Source organism: Emys orbicularis, chromosome 2, assembly GCF_028017835.1.
Source record: "Emys orbicularis isolate rEmyOrb1 chromosome 2, rEmyOrb1.hap1, whole genome shotgun sequence".
NCBI classification, from domain to species: Eukaryota; Metazoa; Chordata; order Testudines; family Emydidae; genus Emys; species Emys orbicularis.
In genome coordinates, this window is record NC_088684.1 from 185,773,941 (window position 1) to 185,800,152 (window position 26,212).

The following is a 26,212-nucleotide window of genomic DNA, read 5'->3' on the forward strand; positions in this document are numbered from 1 at the left end:
GATGGGACACATATGGTAGTTGGGCTGGGAAGAATCAGAGCAAGGGGTTGGTTGTCCTCATGTCTGTTATGAAGATGCTGGGGGCAGTGGGGGAAGAGGGTGGAGGGAAATATGCATTGGCTTCTGTGGCTGTGGAGCCAAACTGGACCATGCCAGCTACTGTGGAATTTGCACAGTGGAAATAGCTGAAATAACATATTAAGGAAAGATACAGATCCAGCGTCCATAACTGGGAAAAACTCTTAATCAGCAACTGAACATGTAGCTTCAGAATTTGACCTCTAGAGTACAGTTGTTATGAAAGTGGGTCTGATTCATGCCTGGGATGACTGACAATCTTATTCTTAAAATACCTGCTGAATCAAAAGTATTTTTCATTTCTAAATTCAGCAAATAGTTCCAGTGCCAGCTGACTTTCAATATGGATAGAAAATAGATCTTCTACATATACATAGCTAATGTAATAGTTGAAATATAACATCTTCTGCAGATTCTTTGTTTAAGCAATGCTGTAAAAATGGAAAATGTGCTCCAAAATATTAGTTGAAACTGGAAAATAGCTAAATAAAGACAGGGAATGCCATTTATATAATAAACTATGGTGGAGGCAAACAGACAGAGGATTCAGATCAAATGGGAAGAGCCAACAGATTTCTTAATATACCTGGCAACTCTAATGGGGCCTTTCTTATTAAGTATATGTTTATTTTTCTGTGAATAGGAGAAGGGGTAACTTGGCAATACTTTCTTTCTTTTCCCCTCTGTCTGTACATATATATGTAGATTTTGTGCCAATGCAATAGTATAATTAGATTAAGAAAAATGATTCAGTGGAAACTATTCAATGAAATTAAGCTCCAAAACCTGCCAAGGTTTTCAGCAGTGGCCTAGTTACTTTATCAAGTTTAGCACAAAGCAAATATTTATCTCTACAGAACTTACAGCTAGCACTGTATGGACTGGCATGTTTGACCAACATTAAGGCCACCACTGGCTTACTTAGGTTCCATGATATCAATCACAAATCAGAATTTTGCAATTAGTGCTTTAAAACTGTAAAAACAAATTCTGGAACAATGAATACATTAAATTTCAGCTTTAAAATGGCTTTCTGTTATCCACCAAAGGGGGCAAATACTTTTAAAAGAGTATCATCGGCCAAGAGAACTAACAGATATCTAATAGGGCGAAGCTGTTGTTTGGTTATTTCCATGGCAAGAACCCAAAGTTAGACAGGGAAATATTTATAGCCCCTCTAAAGTACATGTAGGTTTAGCAAGATTATAAAGTGCAGTTTATGGATACAAAATATACCAGGGGAATCGAAAAGCAACGTAACCAAAGCTTTAAAAGTAATGGATAATCCTTTCTCCTTTCTTTTAATTTAAAAATAAAATCAAACTTGAATCTATCAGATTGTTCCTGCTACTGACATTAAATAGCTTCCTCAAGTTAATGAAACATAAGCTTTAAAAACAGAGACTGAAGAAAAAAACTAACAACTGAAAGGCCAACCTACAAGTTTATTTGAAAGGGAAAAGCAAAATCAATAAGGTGCTAACTAAAGAAAATAACTCACACACACAGACACAGAAGAATCTCAATGTTTTCTTTACATGATCCTTTTTTGCTTAAATCCAAGTTGTAAAGAAAAGGATGCCGCAACTATTAAATAACCAGGATGATAAGGAATAGCAGTACAACCAGAAGACAATAGATCTGGATTAAGGCTTTCAAAAACAAGGTGTTTGAAAATTCTAAAGTTTGTGACTCTGATCCTTCTGCAAGAGTTGAAAGCATGACACTATGGTATGCTAATATCACAGAATATGAGAACCCAGAGATGAAGAAAACCTCTATATATTATCTAGTCCATCCCCCAGTCAGAACAAGATTGCTCCCTACAGTACAGAGTTTAGTATTTCAACAAGCATTATTTTTAGTGCCTCAGCCTCTCAATGTTCCAACATGCAGCTCGAAACACAGGCAATTCTCAAATTCTTAATTATTTTCCAACAGAAAGAAATGGCTATTAGGGAATTTGAAGGAAGTAACTGGGAGGATATTTCTAACAGAGAAAAGCAACAGAGGGTCCTGTGGCACCTTTAAGACTAACAGATGTATTGAAGCATAAGCTTTCGTGGGTGAATGCCCACTTCGTCAGACGCAGCTTATGCTCCAATACATCTATTAGTCTTAAAGGTGCCACAGGACCCTCTGTTGCTTTTTACAGATCCAGACTAACGCGGCTACCCCTCTGATACGCTAACAGAGAAAGAATTTTCAATATAAGACCAGATTCTGCTGTCCTTCGTATCAATGGGACTTTTTATGGAGTAAGGTAAGGGATTGCTCATTGTGGTTGAGTAGCAGAATCTGGTCCACAACAGAGAGGAACTAGCAAAGGATGTTTTTGTAATAATGTTTATTTTGAGTTTTTTTCACCAAAAATCATTTGGTTTGCACGAGCATTTATGCAAGTTTTACTGAATGAGGTATTAGTGTATCAAAGACCTCTGTTCAATATTTGATTCCTGTTCTTTTAGGGCCTGATTCAACTGCCATTACAGTTAACAGTTTAAAATCAACCTGCTTTCCCTCTCACTTTAATAGGCAGCGGAACAGGCCCTAAGGCAGTGATTTTTGCAAAGTGGGTCTAGGGACCAGTGGCCTATGAGTCCTTCCTAGATAATCTGCAGAATTAAGTATTTTGAGAGCCAAGTAGTGGGGCACTGAAATGTAGGGAGGGAAGGTGGGTCATGAGAGAATCTCTCTCTTATGAAGTGGTCCACAGAATGATAAGGTTGGGCAATCCTAGTTAAGTTACGGGACATTGTACTCCCACTTCTCCGAAACCATCAGGCAGGCAAATGCCTGTGTGTACTGTTTACTGCTGATGAGGAAAAGCCGAGGTTTAAAAATTAAGGCATCAGCATACAAGCTCTTTTCATTTTAGTTTCTTCAAATTACCTATTTAAGTATCCACTGCACATCACTGGCCAAGCTCACTGATGTGAGATAATATGACTGTGGACACTATCCCTCCAAAAGTTATTTTTTAAATGAAACATTAGGGTTGATTTCAAGGCACTTTGCTTTTCAGATTTTTTTCCATTCAAATATCAAATCTGTTTTCCCTCTCGCAGAGCACTTGGAAAGCAGCTTTCCTGAACTCCTTACAGGTGAATAAATAGAAAATGAAAAATGTTCCATCAAGGAGTGGATTTTACAAGTCATAGTGGGTATCAATTTTACTTCCTTCCAGGATTGCTTGCTGCTGTCATAAATTTATGGCTCAAATTCCACTTTCCTAGGTTAAACAGTGTAGTTCATAGTTAACTGCCTCAGCCCTTATAAAACAAACAAATGCTCTGAAGCACCTCTGATCATAAAAGGCTTCCCTTTTCTTCCTTTTAAGAGCATTCCAGTACAGTCTTTCCTTTCACAGACAAAAGAGGTTTAATTAGTCTTATATGTAAGGCTAAACAGCAAAAAGGAGAGTTGCCAACATTTCAAATTAATCAAATTATGACTGGAGGAAAAGGTTATTTACACTGTTGGGTTTTTTCCCCCCTTAGAAAACAAAAGCTAACAAAGTAAGCCACATGTCCATCAAGTATTTTCAATAAAATGGTTTTACTGGATAAAATTAGTAGTCTGCTGATTTACACCATATGCAATCTTACTGATACGGGTTGCCTAAGGCATACATTAGCAAGAATTTGGCCCACTGTGTAGAAAGGATTTTACTTGTATTAGCGATCAAATGGAAAATTAATATGTCTAATTAATAGGTCAAAAATCCTGCCATTTCTGTGATATGGCCTTTTACCATGACTTATATTAAAGTTTGGAAAATGAGAAGGAGGGTAATGAATGTTGAAAGGGGAAATATGTTTCCTTTCTCTATTCATATGTGACAGCGCTCTGCTTTTTAACTTCCTGTTATTTTCTTTTCTATACAATATGATAAATACCACTTTACACCTATATAATACTTATATATCATACTTTTGTTCAATGAACCCAAAGCAATTCACATTGTTACACACATTTTATGAAAGGGTATGTTGATGTATAAAAGAGTGTACAGGAATGGACTTCGCGGAGCCTCAAGCACTGACACACAATCGTCAGGGGTGAAGACAATTGGTTGATTACTCATCAATGGTGGTGCCCCAATGCGGTTATGGGAGTGATGATGATGATGACATTGATTTACAGAGGGTCTGTGCAAGTTGCTCAACGTCAGTGGCAGAGCTTTGAACATCCAAATTTTAACAGGGCAAGAGCCATATAAATTAATAGATTCTAATACACATGGTTTAGGTTGGGAGGGAAAACTGTTCTTGATCAGTTTCTTATCTCCCCTCATCCATTGTATTTCCTTAGCTTCCTCCAGACCACTCTAAGACTCTCTTTAAAATCGTCTGACTAAACAAATCTTTTTTTTTTCCTTTTAGCTTCCTTTCATTAGCTGTCCCTTCAAATCTGCACTACTTCATTCTTCATTCCATCTGCTACTGTTACCACCTGCTGAATGCATGAGGGACATAACAAAGGGAATCTGTCCCCAAGATGAAATAGCAGGGCCCTAACAGAACTATTTTTATTGCTAAAGGTACTGTTGTCAGAGACTAACAAGGGCTTGATATTATGAACAGTTGCCATTCCGTGCACCACTCTTTTCTGAGGACCACTATTCTTACATCTTCATTTCTTCACCTTTTTTTGTCCATACCAGTGGCTAATGAAATAAATGAAAAGAACATCCCCTCCACCTCCATATACAATCTTATGTCATTTTACTTCAAGAAGAACCATAATGCTAAGTGGCCTATCCTAGAGTGTCTATGAATGGGTCCTTCAGTATATGAATACTGCAGCCTATGCCTCTGTGTTTATTGCTTCTGTAGGAGATGTTTATTGCCTTGGATTACTGTCTCAGATACAAAAATGGGGCAAATCTCAGGCAAGAGAAAGTACAACTCAATGTCTTTCCACTAAATGATAAACGTTACTTTTTTACAACCCTCTCTATTTCACAATGATGTCCTACCATTAGATAGGTCCCCTTAAATCCTTAATCTTGGGTCTCCCTACTCATATATTGTTGTTATTATTGCTATTAATTATTTTCATTACAGTAGCTCCAGATAGGCCAGCAGAGTCAAGTGCTATATGCAACCCCAATTACCCTTTTCTCTTTTTTTAAATAGCAGGGTCAGCCAAACCTAAGGGATCTGACATATGTTCATCATCATTTAATTAAAAAAAACCAAACCTATCTGCCTTTCAATTGTGCCATAGTACTTTGGATTCATGTTTTCATAGCACCAAGAAATATCAGCTATCACAATGGAAAGTCAACAGAGTGCAAAACCCTGTGACTAGAGCTACAATTTTGACACAGTAAATTCTGTGGGTGGAGGGGGGAAAATCAAGGATTGATTATAGTCAGAATGTCAGAAGCCATGGAAATCATAACAAAAATTGTAAAAAGTCAGATGTACTTTGGACATACTTTCCCCTGGAGGCCTGGCTCACCACAAAAATTTATGGGCCACTATAGCCAAAGCTATGGGCTGTGCAGCTGGAGACAGTCCAAAGTTAAGCAGAGAAAACCCTCTTCAGGATCTCATATTTACATATAGTTTTCTGGTGAAACCAAAAAGTGTTCAGCTATAATCCCTTCACGTAGGTCTTCCAATATTAAAACACATAAAAACAGACAGTTCTAATGTTTACACAGCTCTCTGTCCTGTTTCAAGACGGTAACCCCCCATCTTTTCCAAAAGGCTTGAAGGAAGTCCCGCCCCTTTCTAAGGCTCAGCATAATTCCACTGATAATGGATTATGTCAGGTGCAGCTAGGATACCCCCAAGTTACTCTCAGCTCACGGAGGCTCTTCCAAATGAGACACTGAAAACCTGGTGCAGATTTAACTTCAAAATTCCTACACTATTGTCTAGCTCCGAAGGGCTTTTCCCTAGTAGCACTAGAAGAGCAAAGTGCATCTTGACTGTGAGGTCCTCCTCCAGGGGGTGCCAGCAGACTTGAATACTCGTCACAAGTATATCATGTCCTCTTTCGTCTCTAGCCACTGCTTCTTTCCTCCTCTACAGAATCCTCCTGGAGGAAAAGCTTCTTCAAAACACAAAATAAGATTGGGAAGTTTTAGGGGAAACTTACCCCTGAACTGGTCATCCTTCCCTATACACTTGGTCTAATACTGGTAGAGTGTAAAGTCATAACAGCCTCTGTCACCATATGAGCCTGCTTATTTAGGCCTGATAGGCCTCCCAGAATTACTACTTATTGCTTGCTTGCTAGGGTCCTGTGGTACCACCAGAACATCCTAATGCAAGCCCAGTTATTTTCTTGCAGTACAAGCTCCAGTTGAGCATGTAGAGTGACTAATGCTCATGTTATTATTTTGGCAATTAAAAAAATGACAGAACAAACAACAGTCAAGGAAACATATTATAAACTAAAAAATAAAAAGGGAGTCTAATAAGATGGCATGATCACCTAAACTTAACTACACCTCTACCTCGATATAACGCTGTCCTCGGGAGCCAAAAAATCTTACCACGTTATAGGTGAAACTGCGTTATATCGAACTTGCTTTGATCCGCTGGAGTGCGCAGCCCCGCCTCCCCGGAGCACTGCTTTACCGCGTTATATCCGAATTTGTGTTATATCGGGTCGCGTTATATCGGGGTAAAAGTGTATTCACAACGTTCTAAGTCTCAGTAGATTATTTGAAAACACTTTATATTTAAATCCCCCATAAAACATAGATATATTTTTTGCTTAAATGCTGATAAGATCCATTAGTGTAAATCTACTTTCGACTTCCCAGAGAAAGCTCACTAAGTCTTGTTGACAGAATTCAGTTGAAGTACTTCTGGGGTAGAAGATTTTCTTTGTATAATAACAATCAATGGGAAACACTTGGTCAGATCAGATTTTTTGGAATAGGCTCATCATTGCGCTCATTTGAAAGACAGTGAGGAGCGGCAGTTCCTGATGTATTGCTGTGCGTGGATGGGCCCATGAAGAGCACATTATGTGAGAACCATACCGAGGAATTCCACTACCACGCAGCTGCACATCAAACTATATGCCTTCATCTCTGTCAGTATGAGAACCAAAAGTGAAACACAGTCACTTGACTTGTCTATTAAGGCTCATGTGACTACTGCACACAAGATTCTTTAAGGGTGTAAAATGAAAACTCAACTATCATGCAAGATCTTGCTACTCTTTATTGTCTTCTTTGACTCCCCATTGGCATGGCTGGAAAAAAAGCTAGCGTCACACATAAAATATAGAAACGCTTTGGTAAGAAGTCTATTATTTTAAAAATAAAATGCTATGATAGGCCCATAGATTTAGACTAGTAAATTCTGAGCAGGAAAGAAAAAGTTGAGAAGGTTCCATCCTTGAATCATTCTAAAGGTCATATTTTAATAGGATTAAAGTGTTTCCAAACTTTATTGAGCTCACCGCATAATGGAAACAGAAAGGGGTCTAGTGCAAGGCAAACTTGTGAGTGTAAGGCCTAAAGTAAATGTCAAGAATCTAGATAACAGAAATATGCCTGCAGCAAAATGCCTGTCTGTAAAAGTCCCCCCCCCACACACACACACTTAGTATAATTTTAGTTAAGTATTTGTAATGGGTATATAAAAGATGGCTTTTGCTCTCAGTTAAACCATACTAACAGAACAGATTTTGTCCCTTATTTGTTTTGAACCACATATAAAACAGTGGTGCATTTACTTTGGAAGATGGTTGCCAACATGATGAAAAAGACCTACAAGTTCTCCACTTGCTTGCCCTTAAAGATATATAGTCTGACCTTTTCCCATCTTAAAACCAAAGTCTGCTCTCAATTACACTGGTGTAAATCAGAGTAACTGAACTGGCTTCAGGCAGCTTTGCTCGATTTACAGCACTGCAAATGAAAACAGAATTTGGATACTATTGTCTTTTCTGCTTTACTGCCACCATAAATTTCTCTTTTTGGAAGACTTATTTCCTTGCCATTGCAGTAAATCTTACCTGTTGACACAAAGCAGATGACTCTGAACAACCTGTTTGATGTGGTAAACAAAAGCAAAATATGTGCCAAACCAGCTGAATGGGGTAGAAAGAAAGGGAAGAGTAACACTCTGCAAAGGAGTACTCTGAGGAACCTAGAGCCTGCAGCGATCTGGGGAATGGAGTCCATAAATAACCAAGAAGAATATAGTCTAAAAAGAAACACAATATACTATGTGGGACTGATTCTGATCTCCCAAGAGTGTAATCAGGAGTGGCTCCACTGAAGTCAATGAAGTTATTCCAGTGTAAAGCCAACATCAGAATCAAGTGACATATATACCATGTAACTACCAGCAGAAGCAAGGAAGTAAATGTAAGGAAAAGAAAATTAGGCTGAATACCAGTAAAGTTTTCCTAATGGTGAAGCGAATTTCTAAGCGTCTCCAAGGAAAGTGGCTGAAGCCTCATAGCTGGGGATATTTTATAACTAAAATAGATAGAGCCCTGCAAAATACACTGTAAATAACAATCCTGCATTTGCTCGGGGATATACTAGGGGCTGGATGCAATGCCCACTGAAAGGGAGTCTTTCCATTGATTTAAATGGGCACTAGATCTGATCCCAGGTGAACAATTGGGCCTTTTCCTCCTGTAATTTCTATAGGCCGAATTACACGGGTGGGAAACAAAGGTATCACCAGGCTGTGGCGGCTGGAAATGTTATGCCTGCAGAGGTCAGGCGCTGACAATTTCACTATGGGTAGAGCACTCAGCTGGCTTTTGATATACCTTTGTAGATGTAACATGCCTTTAGTTAAGACGAGGCTCCAATACTTGTTCGTATGGGCAGTGGAGGTGGGGCTGTGGACCCACAACAAACATGCCCCCATGGGGAATGGATGAGAGCTTGCCGCTTGCTGAAATTTTTCAGAATTGGAACAACATGTATTGAAATCGCAATATTTTGAGGAAAAACAACAAAAATATTTTGAAGACATTTTTGCAATTTTTTCCCCATGTTTTCACCAACTCTGTGACTAAACTCAGATACAACATGAATAAAAAACTTACTAAGATTCCATAGGAACCATATTTCTATAAAAAATAGAAAAAAGAGACCTCTCTATCATATTTCTGAGCATAATTTTGTGTTGTTTAGTTTTGAGGCCCTTTAGAAAATAATATTCCTACTTCTCAGGCACAATGACTAGCCCACAAAATGACTATTTTGAAACAATAGTCCAAAATGTTTTCTCTGCATAGAGATCCTGAAATGGAATGGGAAAATGGTACCCCTAAGTAGTAGCCAGGTGTGGCAAAAACATGGTCCAGAGTTCTGAGGGTCAGACACATTTTCATTAATACACGAACTTCTGGACTCAATAGGCAAATATTCTGCCTTGATCAAACTGATAAACCATATGCCTTTACTCTCGCCGTAATGCTGTTATGTTGCTTTCACGAGTTTTTAAAAAATAATTAAGTCTGAGACTAACAGATTTGTGGTGCCTAGACGTTATTTTGATGCTTTAATGCTTATAGCTTAGGAAACAGAATGCAGCCAATGCAAATAATGAATCAGAGTGGTTAGCTATGCTTCTAAGTACTTCAAGACATTCTAAGACTTATACACTATATCAAAGTTAGCTTTTAAAAAACCCTTTATCAAATATGATACTCAATTATATACTTCAATTATGTACTTCTCTGCATGTCCAGAAAGAAACATAACCATACGAATGAATAGTCAGCAAAGCAGGATATCCTCTCAAGAGGCTAAATGGCTGGAATTTCAAAGAATCAGCTTTCAGGGATTTTCCAGGAGTGAAGAAACAACAGGCCCAATCTCTGGTATGGCAAGAACTGAGTGGGAGAATGAAGTGTAGTACTTTGCTCCTGCCCACTGCCATTACATCCAGAGCTGGGGCCAAGATCTGTCTGAAAATGGTTAAAATATAGATGACAAAGAAAGTGACTAGCATAATATCAGGTCCAAAAGAAGATGAACACAGATTTAAACATAGAGCGTGTTGGAGGGTTGTGTGTTGGGGATTAGGATGGTGTGATTTGGGATAGACTGTTTTTTCCATCTGGCTGTTATGCATTCTCCAGTTCCCAGCTATGAAACAAAGAAAACAACAGGGCGAATGCAAATGACAAAAAAATCGTAAAACTGACCAAGTGTAGTGTAACTCAGGAAGGATAACTCAGCGTGCTTGCATGTCTTTGATTACAACAGAATAATCAATCCAGGATCAAAGCATTGAAATAAAATGCATTTCTTCAACCCAAATGCATCACCCTAAGGAGTCAATCACACCCACTGCATGTGTTCTAGACACCAAGAGGTAATGAAAAAGCCCAGAACCATGCAAGAGGTGTTCCATGCAGAGCAGCTGCAGCAACACTCACATTGAAGATGTTTGAAGTTCAGCTTCAAATGCACTGTCATCCTTGTCATCAGCCTGTAAGACCACGAGGCCCTCAGGCTCGAATTCACTACAGACCCAGCCAAAAACAAGCATGAATGAGACGTCAAATGAAAACATGGAATGATGACAAATGCATTGGACATAGAGAGCTGGTCTAAACTACTGCTTATGTCGATATAACTTACATTGCTCAGGGGTATGAAAACAACATCTCCCTTGTGCAACGTACATCGACTTAAAGTGGTGTTTACACCATGCTATGTCTGCCATCTCTCATGGAGGTGGAATAATTATGCCGACGTGAAAGCGCTCTTCTGTCAGCATAGCATATCTTCACCAGACGTGCCACAGCGGTGCAGCTGCGCCGATGTATCACGGTAGTGTGGACTTGCTCTCAATATACTGAGAAGCCACTATGCAGTATATGACATACCACTACTACTTAATAGTCCTGGAGCCTTAAAATTTCACGTATTCTGAAGGAAGGGTCTTTTTAATAGGAATACATTGTTATTCAGTGAAATTTAGTTTGCAAGGTAGAACGTTTCCTACATGACTGGCAGAATTTTGAGGCTCCAGGATTGTATATAGTATCTTCCATCAGAAATGCTCAAAGAACTTCACAAACATTAAGTCTTCATTTGTTTAATGTGATTCAGTTTCTGGTTTCCCAGCTCAAGACACTTTGTGCCTGATTTTCAGAGGTGCTGACAACCAGCAGCTCCCACTTTTCTCTAACAAAACTCTGTCCAGATGAACTGGAATGGCACTGGCAATAAAGAAAATTCAAACACCTATCGGTTTTCATTTTTGTCTTATAATGTCAATAAATACCTCAGTCCAGAGCACTTCTCAAGCAGTAATAACCAGCTAGATTGAATGGCTAGCCTTGTTTCTGGGCCACTGATTCCTCCCCAGTTGGTCTTATTGCATCTCATTTGTTAATTCTTAAATATAACATCACATCTATTCAAAACAACAGCTCAGCCTTGAAAGAAAATATGAATATAAATTTTGGAACACTGATTGTAAAAAGAAAATGCCTCACATGAATTCATTCCAATCACACAAAAAATAACTTTGCACAAGTGTAATAAGTCATGATGTTTATGATTTCACCAGGACCTCCCTGTAGAATTTGAATTTTCTACTACATGGATATATCAGATGGAAATTCTGTCCATATATTACAGTAGATGAAAATTCTATCAATAAATGTTGTTAAGATCTCACTTTATGAATGTTCTATCTCATGCTGTTTACGTCCATTCCTATGGGACAAATGGTAATACAAACTCAGGAATGTATTTGTTTATTTTACAGATTGCTTTGAAGGTTTGTTTCTCTGAAGATCAATGAAATATAGTACTGACAGGCAGGTACTCATAGGGAACATATGCATCTTAAAGGCAGGTGAATATAGAAGAACCAAATGATCACATCTTTCTTCCTTTAAACCTCTAGTAGCATTTTGCTTTTTTGTCCATTACGAGAAATTCAGAAGAAAGAAAGGCGGGGGGGAATGAAATAACTGAACAGTTTGCCATGATCAGAGTCAATAATGTGCAATGAATACAATAGAAAGGCACAATAATGAGAATAAAGGAATGTTTCTTGTCTCAAGCACTTACTTCTCACTAAGATCTTCAATACGCTGCCCATGGCCTAACATGAAGCTTGGACTCGACTGACTGCAGGGACTTGCAGGAGCTGATAAAGTGCTTTTGATGCTCTGGGCTGAATGTCTGCGGCTTCTCCTGCGCTCTAATCCCCTTCGTTCACTGGAGCCAAGACTGGCCCTTCTTCTGTCTTTGCGCCCATTGGGTGGGGGATCAGCAGTCTCGTCTCCATCCTCATGTCTCAGTGTCATCTGAAAGGAACGAAAGGGGAGACTTTTCACGTTAGCTCTAGATTTCCTATGTTTTCATTCACGTTTTAACAATGAATATGTAGCTGCACATCATCCCCAACCATGAAGTCATTGCTCCCAGCATAATTTAACTGACTCTTCCTATACTCACCATTACAACAGCTACTCCTCTTTAGCTGCTACATACTCATCTTGCTGCTATTCATACACGGGGATTGCATAGACCCCCTCATCTGCAGATCTTCGAGAACTTTGTAAACATTTAGGCTGGGATTTTCAAAATCTAGGGGAATTAGATGTCTAGTTCCCATCATATTACAGTGGGATTTGGGCACCTCATCCCCATTCATGCCTTTGAAAATCCCTGGGAGAAAATCTGGCCCTATTTAATTCAATGGCAAAATTCTTACCAATTTCAAAAGGGACAGGATTTTACCTTGAGTCTTGTGAATTCCCACCCTACCACTGGAGGTAATGATGCACAATCCTCATTTTATAGATGGGGAAACTGAGCCACAGAGAGGTTAAGTGATTTACCAAAGTCCCACAGGAAGTCTGGCTGTCCCAGACAACAAAACAAAACAAAACAATAAACAAAATCCACATCTCTTGAAACTCAGTCTGGCCACTAGATTTTCTACTATCTAGAAAGTAGCTACACGAGGGCCATGGAGATATTATACATAACACACTACTTTGGAGCTTTACTAACGTTGCTACAATCGGTTGCCTGATCTTTAGATTACGTATTAAATTATATTGATTACTTAAGAATCCCCAGTTATCACTTTGAGGGTTGCCAGGTTCTTTCTCCAAGATCAGGCCCAGTGTTATTCAATGTGCGCAGTTGCAACACTCACCCTATAGGAACTCTTTTATATTTACAAATATAGTTTAATAATACATTTAGCACAGTCACAAACACCCCGACTTAGTAAGATGGAGAAACTACAGAATGTACATCTGCTCATCCATATACTCACACCATCTCCTGTAAAACAACCTGAAACATTAGCCATCATCTTTCTCGTCACATTCCCCATCATCACCAGTGGCCATCATTCTGGCACCTCCCAAGGACTACACCTCCTCCTCCTACCGCCACTAGGCTGGGATGCCACTTTTATAATATGTTACGCTGACGCCGCTATGTTTGATGCATATTCAGTAGGGGATTTCCCCACTTTTCCTTATTTGTATTTCCTCACCTTACTAATGTCGGAGTGTCTTTTCCCTATAGGTTAGTATATCAATGATCTCAACTTATTATCATATACATCCATTCGTTACCATGCCCCTTTTGTGGTTAGGATCACATTTGTTATTTCTGCCCTAACTGGTTATTTCGGTTCTTTCCAAATTCCAAGGTGTGGTGTACCTGTTAAGTTTAAAAGGGTATGAACTTAGGAAAGCCCCTATGCCAACCTGCTTTAACGCATCCTCCATGTTAAAGGTTGCAGCCATATATGGACCTTATGCTTTAGCGCATCACCATCTATCTCGGTGAAAGGTCCCAAACATATGTATGCAAACTTTGCCTTAGCTCAACATACAGGATGTGACCTGCAGGTCCTTTGTGTTACAGACAAAATATACTCTAATATAGACCTATAAACCTATTATAATAAAACAAAGAATCAGACTCATACAAAAATAAGAAACTTGTAAGAAAAGATATATAAGCAAGCAGGCTAGCCTTAGATGTATCTCATATACTTGTTATATATGTCAGTTTGTTGCCTGGACAACTTCTGTGGTTGAATTATGTACCTGTGGTCAGAACTTCCCCTTAAACTCTATTTTCTGTTCCCCAAATACTTGGTGTTTTCCGTTAGGCCGTTTATCTGTGCAAAGTTTAGCTGTTCAAAGTTCATAAGCCTCAAGCCTTATCCTAACTTGCTGAAGCTAATGTCTTACAGGACACAGGCCTGTAGGTTTCTTGCATTACTGCTGAATATAATGCAAAGCAGTACATATAATAAAGGCAAGCTAGCCCACTGGGCTACAAATTTCTTCTCAATCAAGAAAGAAATTAACAAACTTGCATGCCAGTTTAATATCTTTATCTGTTTTTATCACTCAGTAAAGTTGAGAAAACCCGCTCTTGTCAACTGGTATCATGATGGATTTCAAAAACCAGAGAGCATGTTTCTGGACCTTATTCTCCAATGAGCCACACAAGTTTTCAGTTGCTGTGACTACATTCAGCGGAGCATTAAGGTCTCTATACCTACGTTTTGCCTGAATCATCTAACATTGGTATCAATCAGGAGTAATTCCACTAAAATCAATGGAGTTACCATGGGGTAAAGCTGGCATAAGAAAGAAGAGAAGCAGGCCCAATGTCTCTGCAGCTGGACTTACTACTAGAGGCAGTAATTTTATTTCACTGCACCATGACATAAATTCACATGCACTTTATATTACTTTCGGCCTAAAAAAAGCAAAGTCTAAAAAGTGTCTAATCGTTAAGAAACCAAATATCCTATCTTTGCACATAAATATTTCACAGGTGGTGAATGTGGAGTCAGTCATTACCCAATCACTGCAAGTCGGGTAGGAATTGATCCAGTATAAACTCGTAAACAAGGACTCACTGGGCAATCAATTGTGGAGAAAGCTGTGTATGTGAAGCTGATGTAGGCTGGACATTTTTTTGTGCACTGAATGCTTTTGCATATGGAAAGAACTTTTACTGACTTAGGGAGTCTGATGTGTAACTAGCAGTTTGAGAAAGAGTTTTAATTGCAGGCAGAACTGCCTCTAAAGAGGCTAGTAAATGTGCTGTTTCACTTTGACGTATAACCTATGTCTAGTATGAAATGCATTTGTACTGCATGTAGTCATGTACCGGAGTAGGTCACATATACGAATGTGTGTAACACTTCCAGCAACCAGATGTTTTTCTTTTAAAATAAAATAGATAACCAAGTTTCACCTAGGTTACATTCTCTCCCCCCCCCACCCCCCAGCTTTGAAGTTTGCACAAGCTGTAAGATGCATAAAACAGGGCATGTTATGTTACCTCATAAATGTTAAATTGCTCAACTAAGTCCAAGTCTGTTCCTTTCTTGTTCAAGTGTCTCTGTGAAATAGCTTCGATGCCTAGCTCTTCCAGACAGTCCACCACGTCATAGAAAGAGTCCTGATCTGGCAACCCCGACAGCGTCTGAGAATCAAAGGGACAACATTGACAATGATTTGTTTTGAAGAGAATTAAAAAAGTTTTACAAGAATTTGTAAGTGGCAGTGTACGTGATTCTGGTTAAACAAGAAACAAAGAGTGGGGTTAGTGAGACACAGCTAGAAAAACAAAACATCAAGTGGAGCAGAGTCTAACAAAAAACTCTGTGAAAATATGTAAGAAAAAGATAATGAGCAAAACAAATCGATGTTACTGGTTCCTGAAAAACTACTGAAAATGTGGGTCAATAAATATATCTATATCTATGTGCGCGCGCACACACACACACACACACACACACACACACACCCCCACACACCCCCACACCCACACCCATCCCTGGATCCTTCCCTGGTTCTACTTAACTGCAGAAGTAAAAAGCAGCAAATATTAAGGTATTAAGCACAGGAATAAAAGCAGAGAGATAGAAAAAAATAAAAAAAAGGTTTATCTGAGCAAGGCAGGCTGGTTTCCTATTGATTCCTGTCTCTTCAGGCTTAAGGAGAAGGGTGAGCCACACAGCTGATTGATGCTCAGCCAGGAACAATCATCCCAAGCCATGTGCCTACTGTCTTTAAGTCCTTAGGTAATAGTAGTATTCTTAATGTACAAGTTGATCTAGACAGCAGAAGTATCAGTTCCTTCCTTCCTTTTCATTCTTTAAAATCTTACTGAAGGGATGCTTGCTACCTTGTCTAAAGGGGCTTATTAAGAGTTCCAGCATATATAAAGCATTTCTAATTGTGGGACAAACATTTACCATTAACAGTAGAGAGTCACTTTCACAAACTTGAAAATAAAGAATATTTATATAAAAATAATTTACACCACAATAACTTTTTGAACTCCCATTTCTATTTGTTTCTGGGTTTAATACAGAGCTTTTCTTATCACAGTCTAGACTTTTTTTTGCTGGTGAATTCACAATACTACCATTAGCCACACACTGCTACTGTGCAGTGAAGTCATAGTACAGTTTGTATAGCAATATGCCCTCCCAGCCTAGTATTGAAAATGACTGCCATGTGATGAATCCATTATTATGGCTCAACAGCAGAATGAAGTCGGGGAGAAGATGAACTATTGGAGAGAGATTTGTTTAAACAGAAATGGGCCTGATTCTCTTTTGCCCTGTACTTCTGGCAGTCATTTACACCATTACAAAGTGGGTGTAATGTACTGCTATTTTGATGTGGTAGCATTTTACACTCAGTTTATGTTGTTGCTAATGACTATACAAGGTGCAGTGCAAGTGAGAATCAGGCCCAAATAAGCTTAAGAGCCTAATTCTGCCACTCATGTTGAGTAGCACCTTATTACAAGTACTATGCAAGCCACTTTAGAGCATGGTGTCACCCAATGTGCATAAGTGTGGCAGAATTGGTCTCTTAGGCTAGGTCTACACGCCCCTCCTAAAAAAAGTTACAAGGAGGAATGATGGGCTCAGACCTAAAGAAATCAACTGTGGGATGAAAATAAGTCAATACGAGATACAGTAATAAAGCAAACACTAGGGCTGACAATTCCCAGACAAGATTAAGAGGTATAATCCCCAGAAAGAGGGAACCCAGTATGAAATACACCACGGCATGAAATGAGCATGGAAAAAGACTCCTGAGGACATGTTTTCCTGCTTTAGTGGGAGTTACACACATATGTGAATCGAGAAATGCCTTTCAGAAGGTTTCTTATCCTAATGAAGTCAGTGGGAGTTTTGCCACTGATTTCAACAGGACCAGGAGTTGGTTTTAAATGAAACATCATGACAACAGTGATGTTACTGGGGAATCTGGCCCTATCAGGCTGTTTCCAAGGGCAATTCCAAGCATTAGAAGAAAAGCTACTTTACCAAAAAGCATTTACTATAGCCATGAACAAGAGCTTGAGAAAGTACTATGCAGTAGGAATAAATTCATATTGTGATTTATGACCAGAATTGACAAACTGAAGATACTTGAACGAATATAATGAATTTAACACATCAAAATGTTAGTAACACTCTGTCCTGTTAAACAAAACCATAAAGCACAATGATATTTTGGTTCTTAAATACATTCTGGTTTTCTGTCTTCTTTAAAAGGTCAGTTTTTAAAATCTGACTCATTTGATGATTACTTTAGAGGTTAAGAACTTTTTTCTAACTAGCTTCTCATTTTTATGGCCTTTTGGTTTTCTTTTGTGAGTGTACATGCATATTTTAGATAACATTTGATTTTACAATGGAACAGCTACTTGTAATTAAAACCTTTGAGAACTATAAGCAAGAAAGAAAAAAAATCATGGCACCTTTTCTTTTTCAAACAGAAACCTTTTCATTAGCATTCAGACCTGTTAAATTCATTACACTTGATGCATAGAGAAAAAAATCAAATGTTCTGGAACCATCAAATTGTGCACAAAGCTAGCCTTTGTAACCATGGGATCTTATTACCATTATGCTTGTCCACCCTGTCCCTATGGTTTGTTACACTCATGTGTTGAGTCTTGTTTCTAATTAAATTTTGAGATCTTTGGAGACAGCAACTGCGTCTCCCTATGTGATGGCACAACACCTAGCAAAATGGAGTCCTGATCCTGGTTGGCACCGTTACACAAATGATAAATAACAAGAGTAACCATTGGTTTTATTCATACGGATAGGTTGGCACAATGATGTGAACTAACCTTCAGAAAGCTGCTCCTGAGTTTACTGATGCATAAACTGCCACGCCCATCTAGTGCTCACACTACTGTCCTTATCTGTCTCCTGTGCCCCCCAAAATCCCTGACCCCACCACCCCACCCCCACAGAATCTCAAACACCTAGACCCCTCTGTTACATGTTGAGATTAAATAGCATTTGAATATTTATTTTACTTAGACAAAGATATATTTAGTGCCCCTCACCATGTCATCTGCTGTTGTTAATGTTACATTTACAAAAACAGAGTAGAGTGGTAGCCAAAGACACAGTATTAAAACAACAAGTAGTGTTCTCTAGATAAGGTTAATCCAGTTTGGCTTTGAGTGGCTTGCACTGTAAATTCTTGGGACAAGACTGGTCTTGCTATATATCTGCCAAATGCCCAAAACACCTTTGAGCATTATGTAACTGAAAATAAATGAGTACTAATATTGCTAATGATATTAGTGTGTTAAAACAAACCTTGTTAACTAAGGTCATTGCATAAACCAGCAGTTCAGTGTCAACCCCGTCCTTTTCCTCCAGGATCTCCATAATGTTGGACCATGGCTTGGCTCCTAAGAGTAAAACAGAAACAGTAGCTCATCATGTAACCTAAAAAAATGAACAGGTTCAGACAATATGTACCGCAGATTCATAATAGCAAATGGTTAGATAAATTGCTAAACAATTAGTTTGTATAGTTCTTTGATGCATCAATATTTACCTATATCAAGGTACCTATATCAAGACAAGTACTGATGACTGAAATAAAGAGGGCTGCATTGAATCCCAGTTTATGCTTCCCAGATAAAAAGCATCAATGCAAGAGTGATATATCTTTTGTCCTGATTTTTACCTGAATTATTTTAATAACCCCTCCCTACATTCGCCCCCCCCGTCCCCCACACACACTTCAAAGGTGGTTCTCTCAGTTCCACTCAGTAAAACTCTATATTTGTTTGGATCATGTAATTACAAAATCCGTGAAAAGCAAAGTGACTTAATAGCCTATTGCTTCAAATAAAGTAATTTTATAGGTCTTTAGGAAAATGGCTGGTAGACTCAAGCTAAAGTCTTATGTCTGAGATACTCTGTAAAACAATCACAATAATTTGGCTAAACCTGAGGTGGATACATGTACTCAAGAAAGAGCCGAAACTGATCTATCAAGGAAATTGAACCGGATAATGAAGGACCCAAGTTCAGACAGTTGTGTTTGAAGTAAATGTGAGGGTCAGGAGGGAAATCAGAAAGCTATGAACTATTTACTTGGAGAGACTAATTCAACTACATGATCAGCAAAGCTAGAAGGCATTCTCTGAACTGCAGAGAAATGATTCAGACCAATCTTCACAGAAATCCACCTCCATAATTCTACCCGCAGGATAGGGAGTGACAATACACTCATATAATGAAACGGGAGAGATTCTTCATCAGAACCTGTCATTGGGTGATCAGTGACCCCAAAGATAGGATACTGTAGCCTAACAAATAATCCTTTTGTGGTTGTCATATACACCACATGAGTTATCATCATAACATGGTGAGCAATCTCTCATTCACACAGCATTCAAATTTATATCCTGCCCCCCACACGCATATCTCCCATTGACTTAATTGAGAACACCATTCACAAAGTGATGGCAGTTTATAGTGTGCAAAGTTCCTTACTGATGAACATTTTGACAGCAGAATGTTCCCATTTTCAGTTCCTTTACTTTTATTGATACCAATATTCTCCAATCCTCACTGCAAACAAAACAAAACAGAAAGCTTTTGGCAGCTTCCATATCATAAGCAAAGGTACAAAAGGGCTGGAGATACATTCTCACTGCTCAATATTTTTTCTTATGCATTAATTAAAACACTATTCTGTAATGAGCTTTTCCAGTTTCACTAGCCTTCTCTTCATTTGCCTCTCTACATAACCAGACATTTTTGTGCAAGGAACACATGTTCAAAAGACATGTGGAACAAATTCACTCTGCTCAAATAAGATATATGATTGGGAGGAATGATATCCTCACTACAAAAATGTCTTCCTGTGGTTTCTAATGAAAAAAAAAAGGAAGAAAACAAGAAAGAGAGAGAGAGAAACAAAAAGGGGAAATTATATTATTCTAATCTATAACAGTGCTATTTGTAAGGAAGTGAACTGCCAATAACATGACAAATTAATTACTTAATCCTTGATTTATGATTCAGTGAAAGATCTTCTGGGGGAAAAATGCCTTTTATTCTATAGCCAGACAGTCCCTACTTTGATTAGAACAATTCCATTGTGTTTTTAAAATGCAATATCTTGGTATTCTATCATTTCATATTCTCCTGCCTGTTTCCGTGTAAAGATGACATCCACAGTTATCCATGAAAGCACAAACTTAGCTAGCCATTTCTTTGCTGCTTTCAGGGTGTTTAATTTTAATCTGTCAGTCAGGCACTGTTATCAGCAAGCCACTTCAGCAGTACTTGCTTTTCAGAAGGTAATAGGCTGTTGTTGTTTACAAAAGGCCATTTCCTGACATGTAACATGGAAATTCTGGATCAGATGCTCAGCTAGTGTAAATTGATGTAGCTCTCGTGACTTCGATGGAGCTACTCCGGTTTACACTAGATAAGAATGTGACATTTGTATCTAGGCTGCCCATTTTCTCATTGTGATCCTGAGTTGCACAATCAAAGAGAAAGCATGAGGTTACTTGTGAGGCTGACTGTCTTCTCTCATCTTGTTACTGAAGTGTGTATATGTCCTCTAAATTCACAAGAGGCTGCAGCAAGACAATGACAAGTATCTATGACCCTTGAAAAACATAAAGCTGTATGCTTGCTTCTTCATTTTCCCTTATTCTTCCCCTTGAAGAGGAATATTCATATTGTGGAAAGCTTTCAAACATCTTAGACTACAGATGAGTTCAAACCAAAACCACAGATCTGAACACTCCCAAATGTTAGGGAAATTTGTATCCAGATCCAAAAGCCATGCCTTGCCACTAACTGTATAGATTCATAGATTCTAGGGCTGGAAGGGACCTCGAGAGGTCATCGAGTCCAGTCCCCTGCCCTCATGGCAGGACCAAATACTGTCTAGACCATCCCTGATAGACATTTATCTAACCTACTCTTAAATATCTCCAGAGATGGAGATTCCACAACCTCCCTAGGCAGTTTATTCCAGTGTTTAACAACCCTGACAGTTAGGAACTTTTTCCTAATGTCCAACCTAAACCTCCCTTGCTGCAGCTTAAGCCCGTTGCTTCTTGTTCTATCCTTAGAGGCTAAGATGAACAAGTTTTCTCCCTCCTCCTGATGACACCCTTTTAGATACCTGAAAACTGCTATCATGTCCCCTCTCAGTCTTCTCTTTTCCAAACTAAACAAACCCAATTCTTTCAGCCTTCCTTCATAGGTCATGTTCTCTAGACCTTTAATCATTCTTGTTGCTCTTCTCTGGACCCTCTCCAATTTCTCCACATCTTTCTTGAAATGCGGTGCCCAGAACTGGACACAATACTCCAGGTGAGGCCTAACCAGCACAGAGTAGAGCGGAAGAATGACTTCTCGTGTCTTGCTCACAACACACCTGTTAATGCATCCCAGAATCATGTTTGCTTTTTTTGCAACAGCATCACACTGTTGACTCATATTTAGCTGGTGGTCCACTATAACCCCTAGATCCCTTTCTGCCGTACTCCTTCCTAGACAGTCTCTTCCCATTCTGTATGTGTGAAACTGATTTTTTCTTCCTAAGTGGAGCACTTTGCATTTGTCTTTGTTAAATTTCATCCTGTTTACCTCAGACCATTTCTCCAATTTGTCCAGAACATTTTGAATTATGACCCTACCCGCCAAAGCAGTTGCAATCCCTCCCAGTTTGGTATCATCTGCAAACTTAATAAGCGTACTTTCTATGCCAATATCTAAGTCATCGATGAAGATATTGAACAGAGCCGGTCCCCAAACAGACCCCTGCAGAACCCCACTTGTTATACCTTTCCAGAAGGATTGGGAACTATTAATAACTACTCTCTGAGTATGGTTATCCAGCCAGTTATGCACCCACCTTATAGTAGCCCCATCTAAGTTGTATTTGCCTAGTTTATTGATAAGAATATCATGCGAGAACATATCAAATGCCTTACTAAAGTCTAGGTATACTACATCCACCGCTTCTCCCTTATCCACAAGATTCGTTATCCTATCAAAGAAAGCTATCAGATTGGTTTGACATGACATTTGTTCTTTACAAATCCATGCTGGCTATTCCCTATCACCTTACCACCTTCCAAGTGTTTGCAGATGATTTCCTTAATGACTTGCTCCATTATCTTCCCTGGCACAGAAGTTAAACTAACTGGTCTGTAGTTTCCTGGCTTGTTTTTATTTCCCTTTTTATAAATGGGCACTATATTTCCCCTTTTCCAGTTTTCTGGAATCTCTCCTGTCTCCCATGACTTTCCAAAGATAATAGCTAGAGGCTCAGATACCTCCTCTATTAGCTCCTTGAGTATTCTAGGATGCATTTCATCAGGCCCTGGTGACAGTAATGGTCAGACCTCTTCAAACTTTGAAGAAGTTCAAATCTGGAGTTAGATCTAAACTTTTCAGGTCAGGCCTATCTCTACTGAAAAACTAAATCCATTTAATGTTCAGCTGTTTTTTTTCGAAATTATACTGTTATTTACCTACATTTGTTAATTCTCAATGCTATGTGGTAAACAAATGTAGTCTCCATACAACTTGGCTCCTCCTCCTGCACAATCATGCAATGAAAGTATAATGCTGAATTTGTGGCAACACTTTTTCTGACAGCAGACTGTGACATAAGGGGACGCAGTGTGGCCTAGTGGACAGAACACTGGACTGGGACTCATGAGACCTGATTCTACTCCCAGCTCTGTCACTGGTCTACGGGATGACCTTGGGCAAGTCACTTCACCTCTCTGTGCCCCAAATTCTCCATCTGTCAAAGGAGATGATGAGACTGACTCCTCTGAAAAGTGCTTTGAGATCTGCTGATGAAGAGAGTTATACAAGAGGTAGGCACTATTATAAGCATAAGATTATGACTTCCATGCAATATCAGTAGTAAAGCTGATGAGAGAGAAAAATCAGGCTTATTGTAGTGAACTTGTAGAGGTTTCTTTCTCTGTATGTGTACAGGTGCCTTCCTACTGAATGGAACCAGAACTGCTCTCCTGTAAGTCATAGGCTTCCTATTGCTGACAGCTATTGGAGATTCTCCTTTAGCTGAAGCACAGTGTTTTTGGGGAAGGATCATTTGAGCTTCATTCACATTGCTGCCACTAAGTTCACAGTGGCCACGGATGGTATAAAGCACAGTGACAACTATTAGGTACTAGATGATTCAGGACACTTTAAATACAGTATAGCCAAATAGTGTATCTAGTTACTTCCTGAGTCTCTATTTTTGGCCTCTCCTTAAAACTGTGTGCATATGAATTTTGTTCAAATCTAATAAAAAAGGATGAGGAGTTTGGTCAGGTCAGCCAAGTTCTAATATACAGTCTCCACATCACAGGGCAGACATGCAAATAAACACAAATAGTTTTCTGTTCATGAAAAGCCCAGGAGAAGACTAATACTATAGGTGAGGAGTAAGGTGCAATTGGTACTGCTGTGTGAGAATTCATCCACTAACAGAGGTTCATCTGTATATCTCTAGTAGTCATAAGCACTAACAGGTGACAATCTTTACATTTGGAGACGCCTCTGCACCTTTTATACTTGTTTTTTATTAAGCTTATTATGTGCATGTACATTCTTTCATCTGATTTTAGGAACATCAGTATTAATCTCCTGAATATCTAACTGTTTTGATAAGGCCGGGAAACATGAACTATTCTGATATTACAGGGCACTTACAAGTCAGATAACAGCAGCCAAAGTCGCAGAAACAATAAGCACAAACAGGATGTTACCGTGCTCAGTTCAGACACAATGCTTTAATCTCTGTATTAAAAAAAAGATGCTTCTGATAAAGTAGCAGCTGGAGGCACTGTAGAATTCCTACACCACTTTCCAGCCCCCCAGTACACAACACTTTAATTGAAAGGAGAGAGTTCCCTTGTAGCTAAGAACAGACAGCAGAAAAAAATTAAATAAGGGAGGGTAAACAAGAGGGTGCTCCGTATGTTCTAGGGACTGTATAGTTGCTCACCTATGATCTGCTTTTATCCATTATTAAGCCAGCAGCTTCTATGGAGCTTTGTACTTCAGTTTGCATATGGATGTATTCTAGCAGAGAAATCACAGATGGGATCACTTGGAAACAGGGCTGAATTATTAAGGTTGGGGGGTTTTTTTTGGTTAATCATGTGTGGTACACATGTTAAAGAATTATGTCATATCTCATCGCCTTGCATGTGAATGAAAAACAGGGCTTTTTTCAAAGCAGCATTGAACTTAATTAGTTAGCTCCAAGATTTATGATAAAATTTCCAAAACAAGGCATGTAACATATTCTTCCTCTTTTCTTCAATCTAATAAACAAATCTTTTAAAGCAGGTCTGCCACCGTTACAAGGCAGCAATTACCAACTGTAATTAAAAAGGCAGCATCACCACAACTACAAAAGAAATGCTGTTCCTCTGATGACCTTAAAAAAAACACAAACCCTAAATAGACAGGACAATAACACACACCTCTCTTGTAGTTTCTTGTTTTACTCTTGAGGAATTTCTAATATAATTGAAAGGGGCTTTTTTTTTTTTAAGCATAATAGATATGTAAGGATAATAAGTTATTTGTGAAACCATGATGCAATATACCTCCCCACTGGTATGAGAATTCCAATAATCTCCCACTTTGCTTTCAACAATCATCTAACCGTAAGTATCCTTTTTCAAAATTTTATGTTGATTTTCAAATTGTTTCATTACTTTTTGGGGGGAGTGAAATGTAGGCCTGAGGCCATCCTACAGGATATAAAAGGGGATGGCACATGGTAGCATGTTCCCCCCCCCCCCATTGTTTAATGGTGTTTGCTAGCATGGGAACAGCTGGTGATTTGAACATATTGAGAATATAAGTGAGTTCAGAGGGCTGAGGAAATACTACAATTGGCTGTAAAAATAAATCATACAACTCAGTATTACATGAGCACTATAAGTACATTTCTGCTGTATAGCATTCTAAGGTTTATGGATTTTAATTCAAAACAGAAAACCAACCTGAACAGTCCACATTTTTAAAGTATCCCCTTGCCTTCCACCCAGCCACAGAGGATTTATGGCTCTTTTTTAATCTTTTCAACACACCCATTCTGATAGTTAAAAGTGAAAACTGGTAACTTTCTCTTCTCTCCCTAACATCCCGTACCCTGCTTCTGTTCCCACCAATCATTTGTTTTACTTTAACCATAACGAGTCATTTGAAGAAGTTCAGCAGCAAGGCAAAAATTCCAAGGATGGGAACTTTGTTTTAATCTCCATGTGTGTGAGACCACAACAATGGGTCTGCAGCCTCACAAACCTTCCTGGAGTCAAAGGAACTGTTCAAATCAAAAGAGCACGTTGGAGTTCTGCAATATTTTGTGGCAAGAACCACCCAAAAAACCCCACCATAACATTTTTGTTCTTTTCTTATTGTGTGCACATTTTTTAATTCAAGTTTTTTTTCTGGACATAAAGGATGACAGGTCTCAGCATAATGTCTGCTGCAGGATTTTATTGCAATGCAACAAACAGAACATTTTCTATGTACCGTTCATACTGGCACTAAGTTTGTTTAGGTTTTTTGGATGACAAAAGGACAACACTCATGACGTGTTTTTTCTCCATGTTAGATGGCCACTTTTAAGCAGGAAGAGAAAGCATGATCCTGTGGTTAGGGCACTCACAACTTGGGAGACCAGAATTCAATTCCTTGCTTTGCCACAGACTTCTTGTGTGACCGGGGTAAGTCATTCAGTCTCTCACCTGTAAAATGGGGATAACAGCTTTTCCCTACCTCATGGGATGTTGTGAAAATTATTATACTAAAAATTGTGA

General features: G+C 38.8%; 1 protein-coding gene across 2 annotated transcripts in view; it reads right to left on the reverse strand.

Moving 5' to 3' along the window:
* The window catches only part of FHOD3 (formin homology 2 domain containing 3), a 652,884-nt gene that overhangs the window by 157,004 nt on the left and 469,668 nt on the right, over positions 1–26,212 (reverse strand). For both annotated transcript variants that reach the window (XM_065398378.1, XM_065398377.1), the window contains exons 8-10: positions 18,684–18,778; positions 15,380–15,523; positions 12,116–12,354 (exon numbers count right to left, since the gene is read on the reverse strand). In XM_065398378.1, coding sequence (XP_065254450.1) covers positions 12,116–12,354; positions 15,380–15,523; positions 18,684–18,778 — 478 coding nt within the window. The remainder of the gene's footprint in view (positions 1–12,115; positions 12,355–15,379; positions 15,524–18,683; positions 18,779–26,212) is intronic.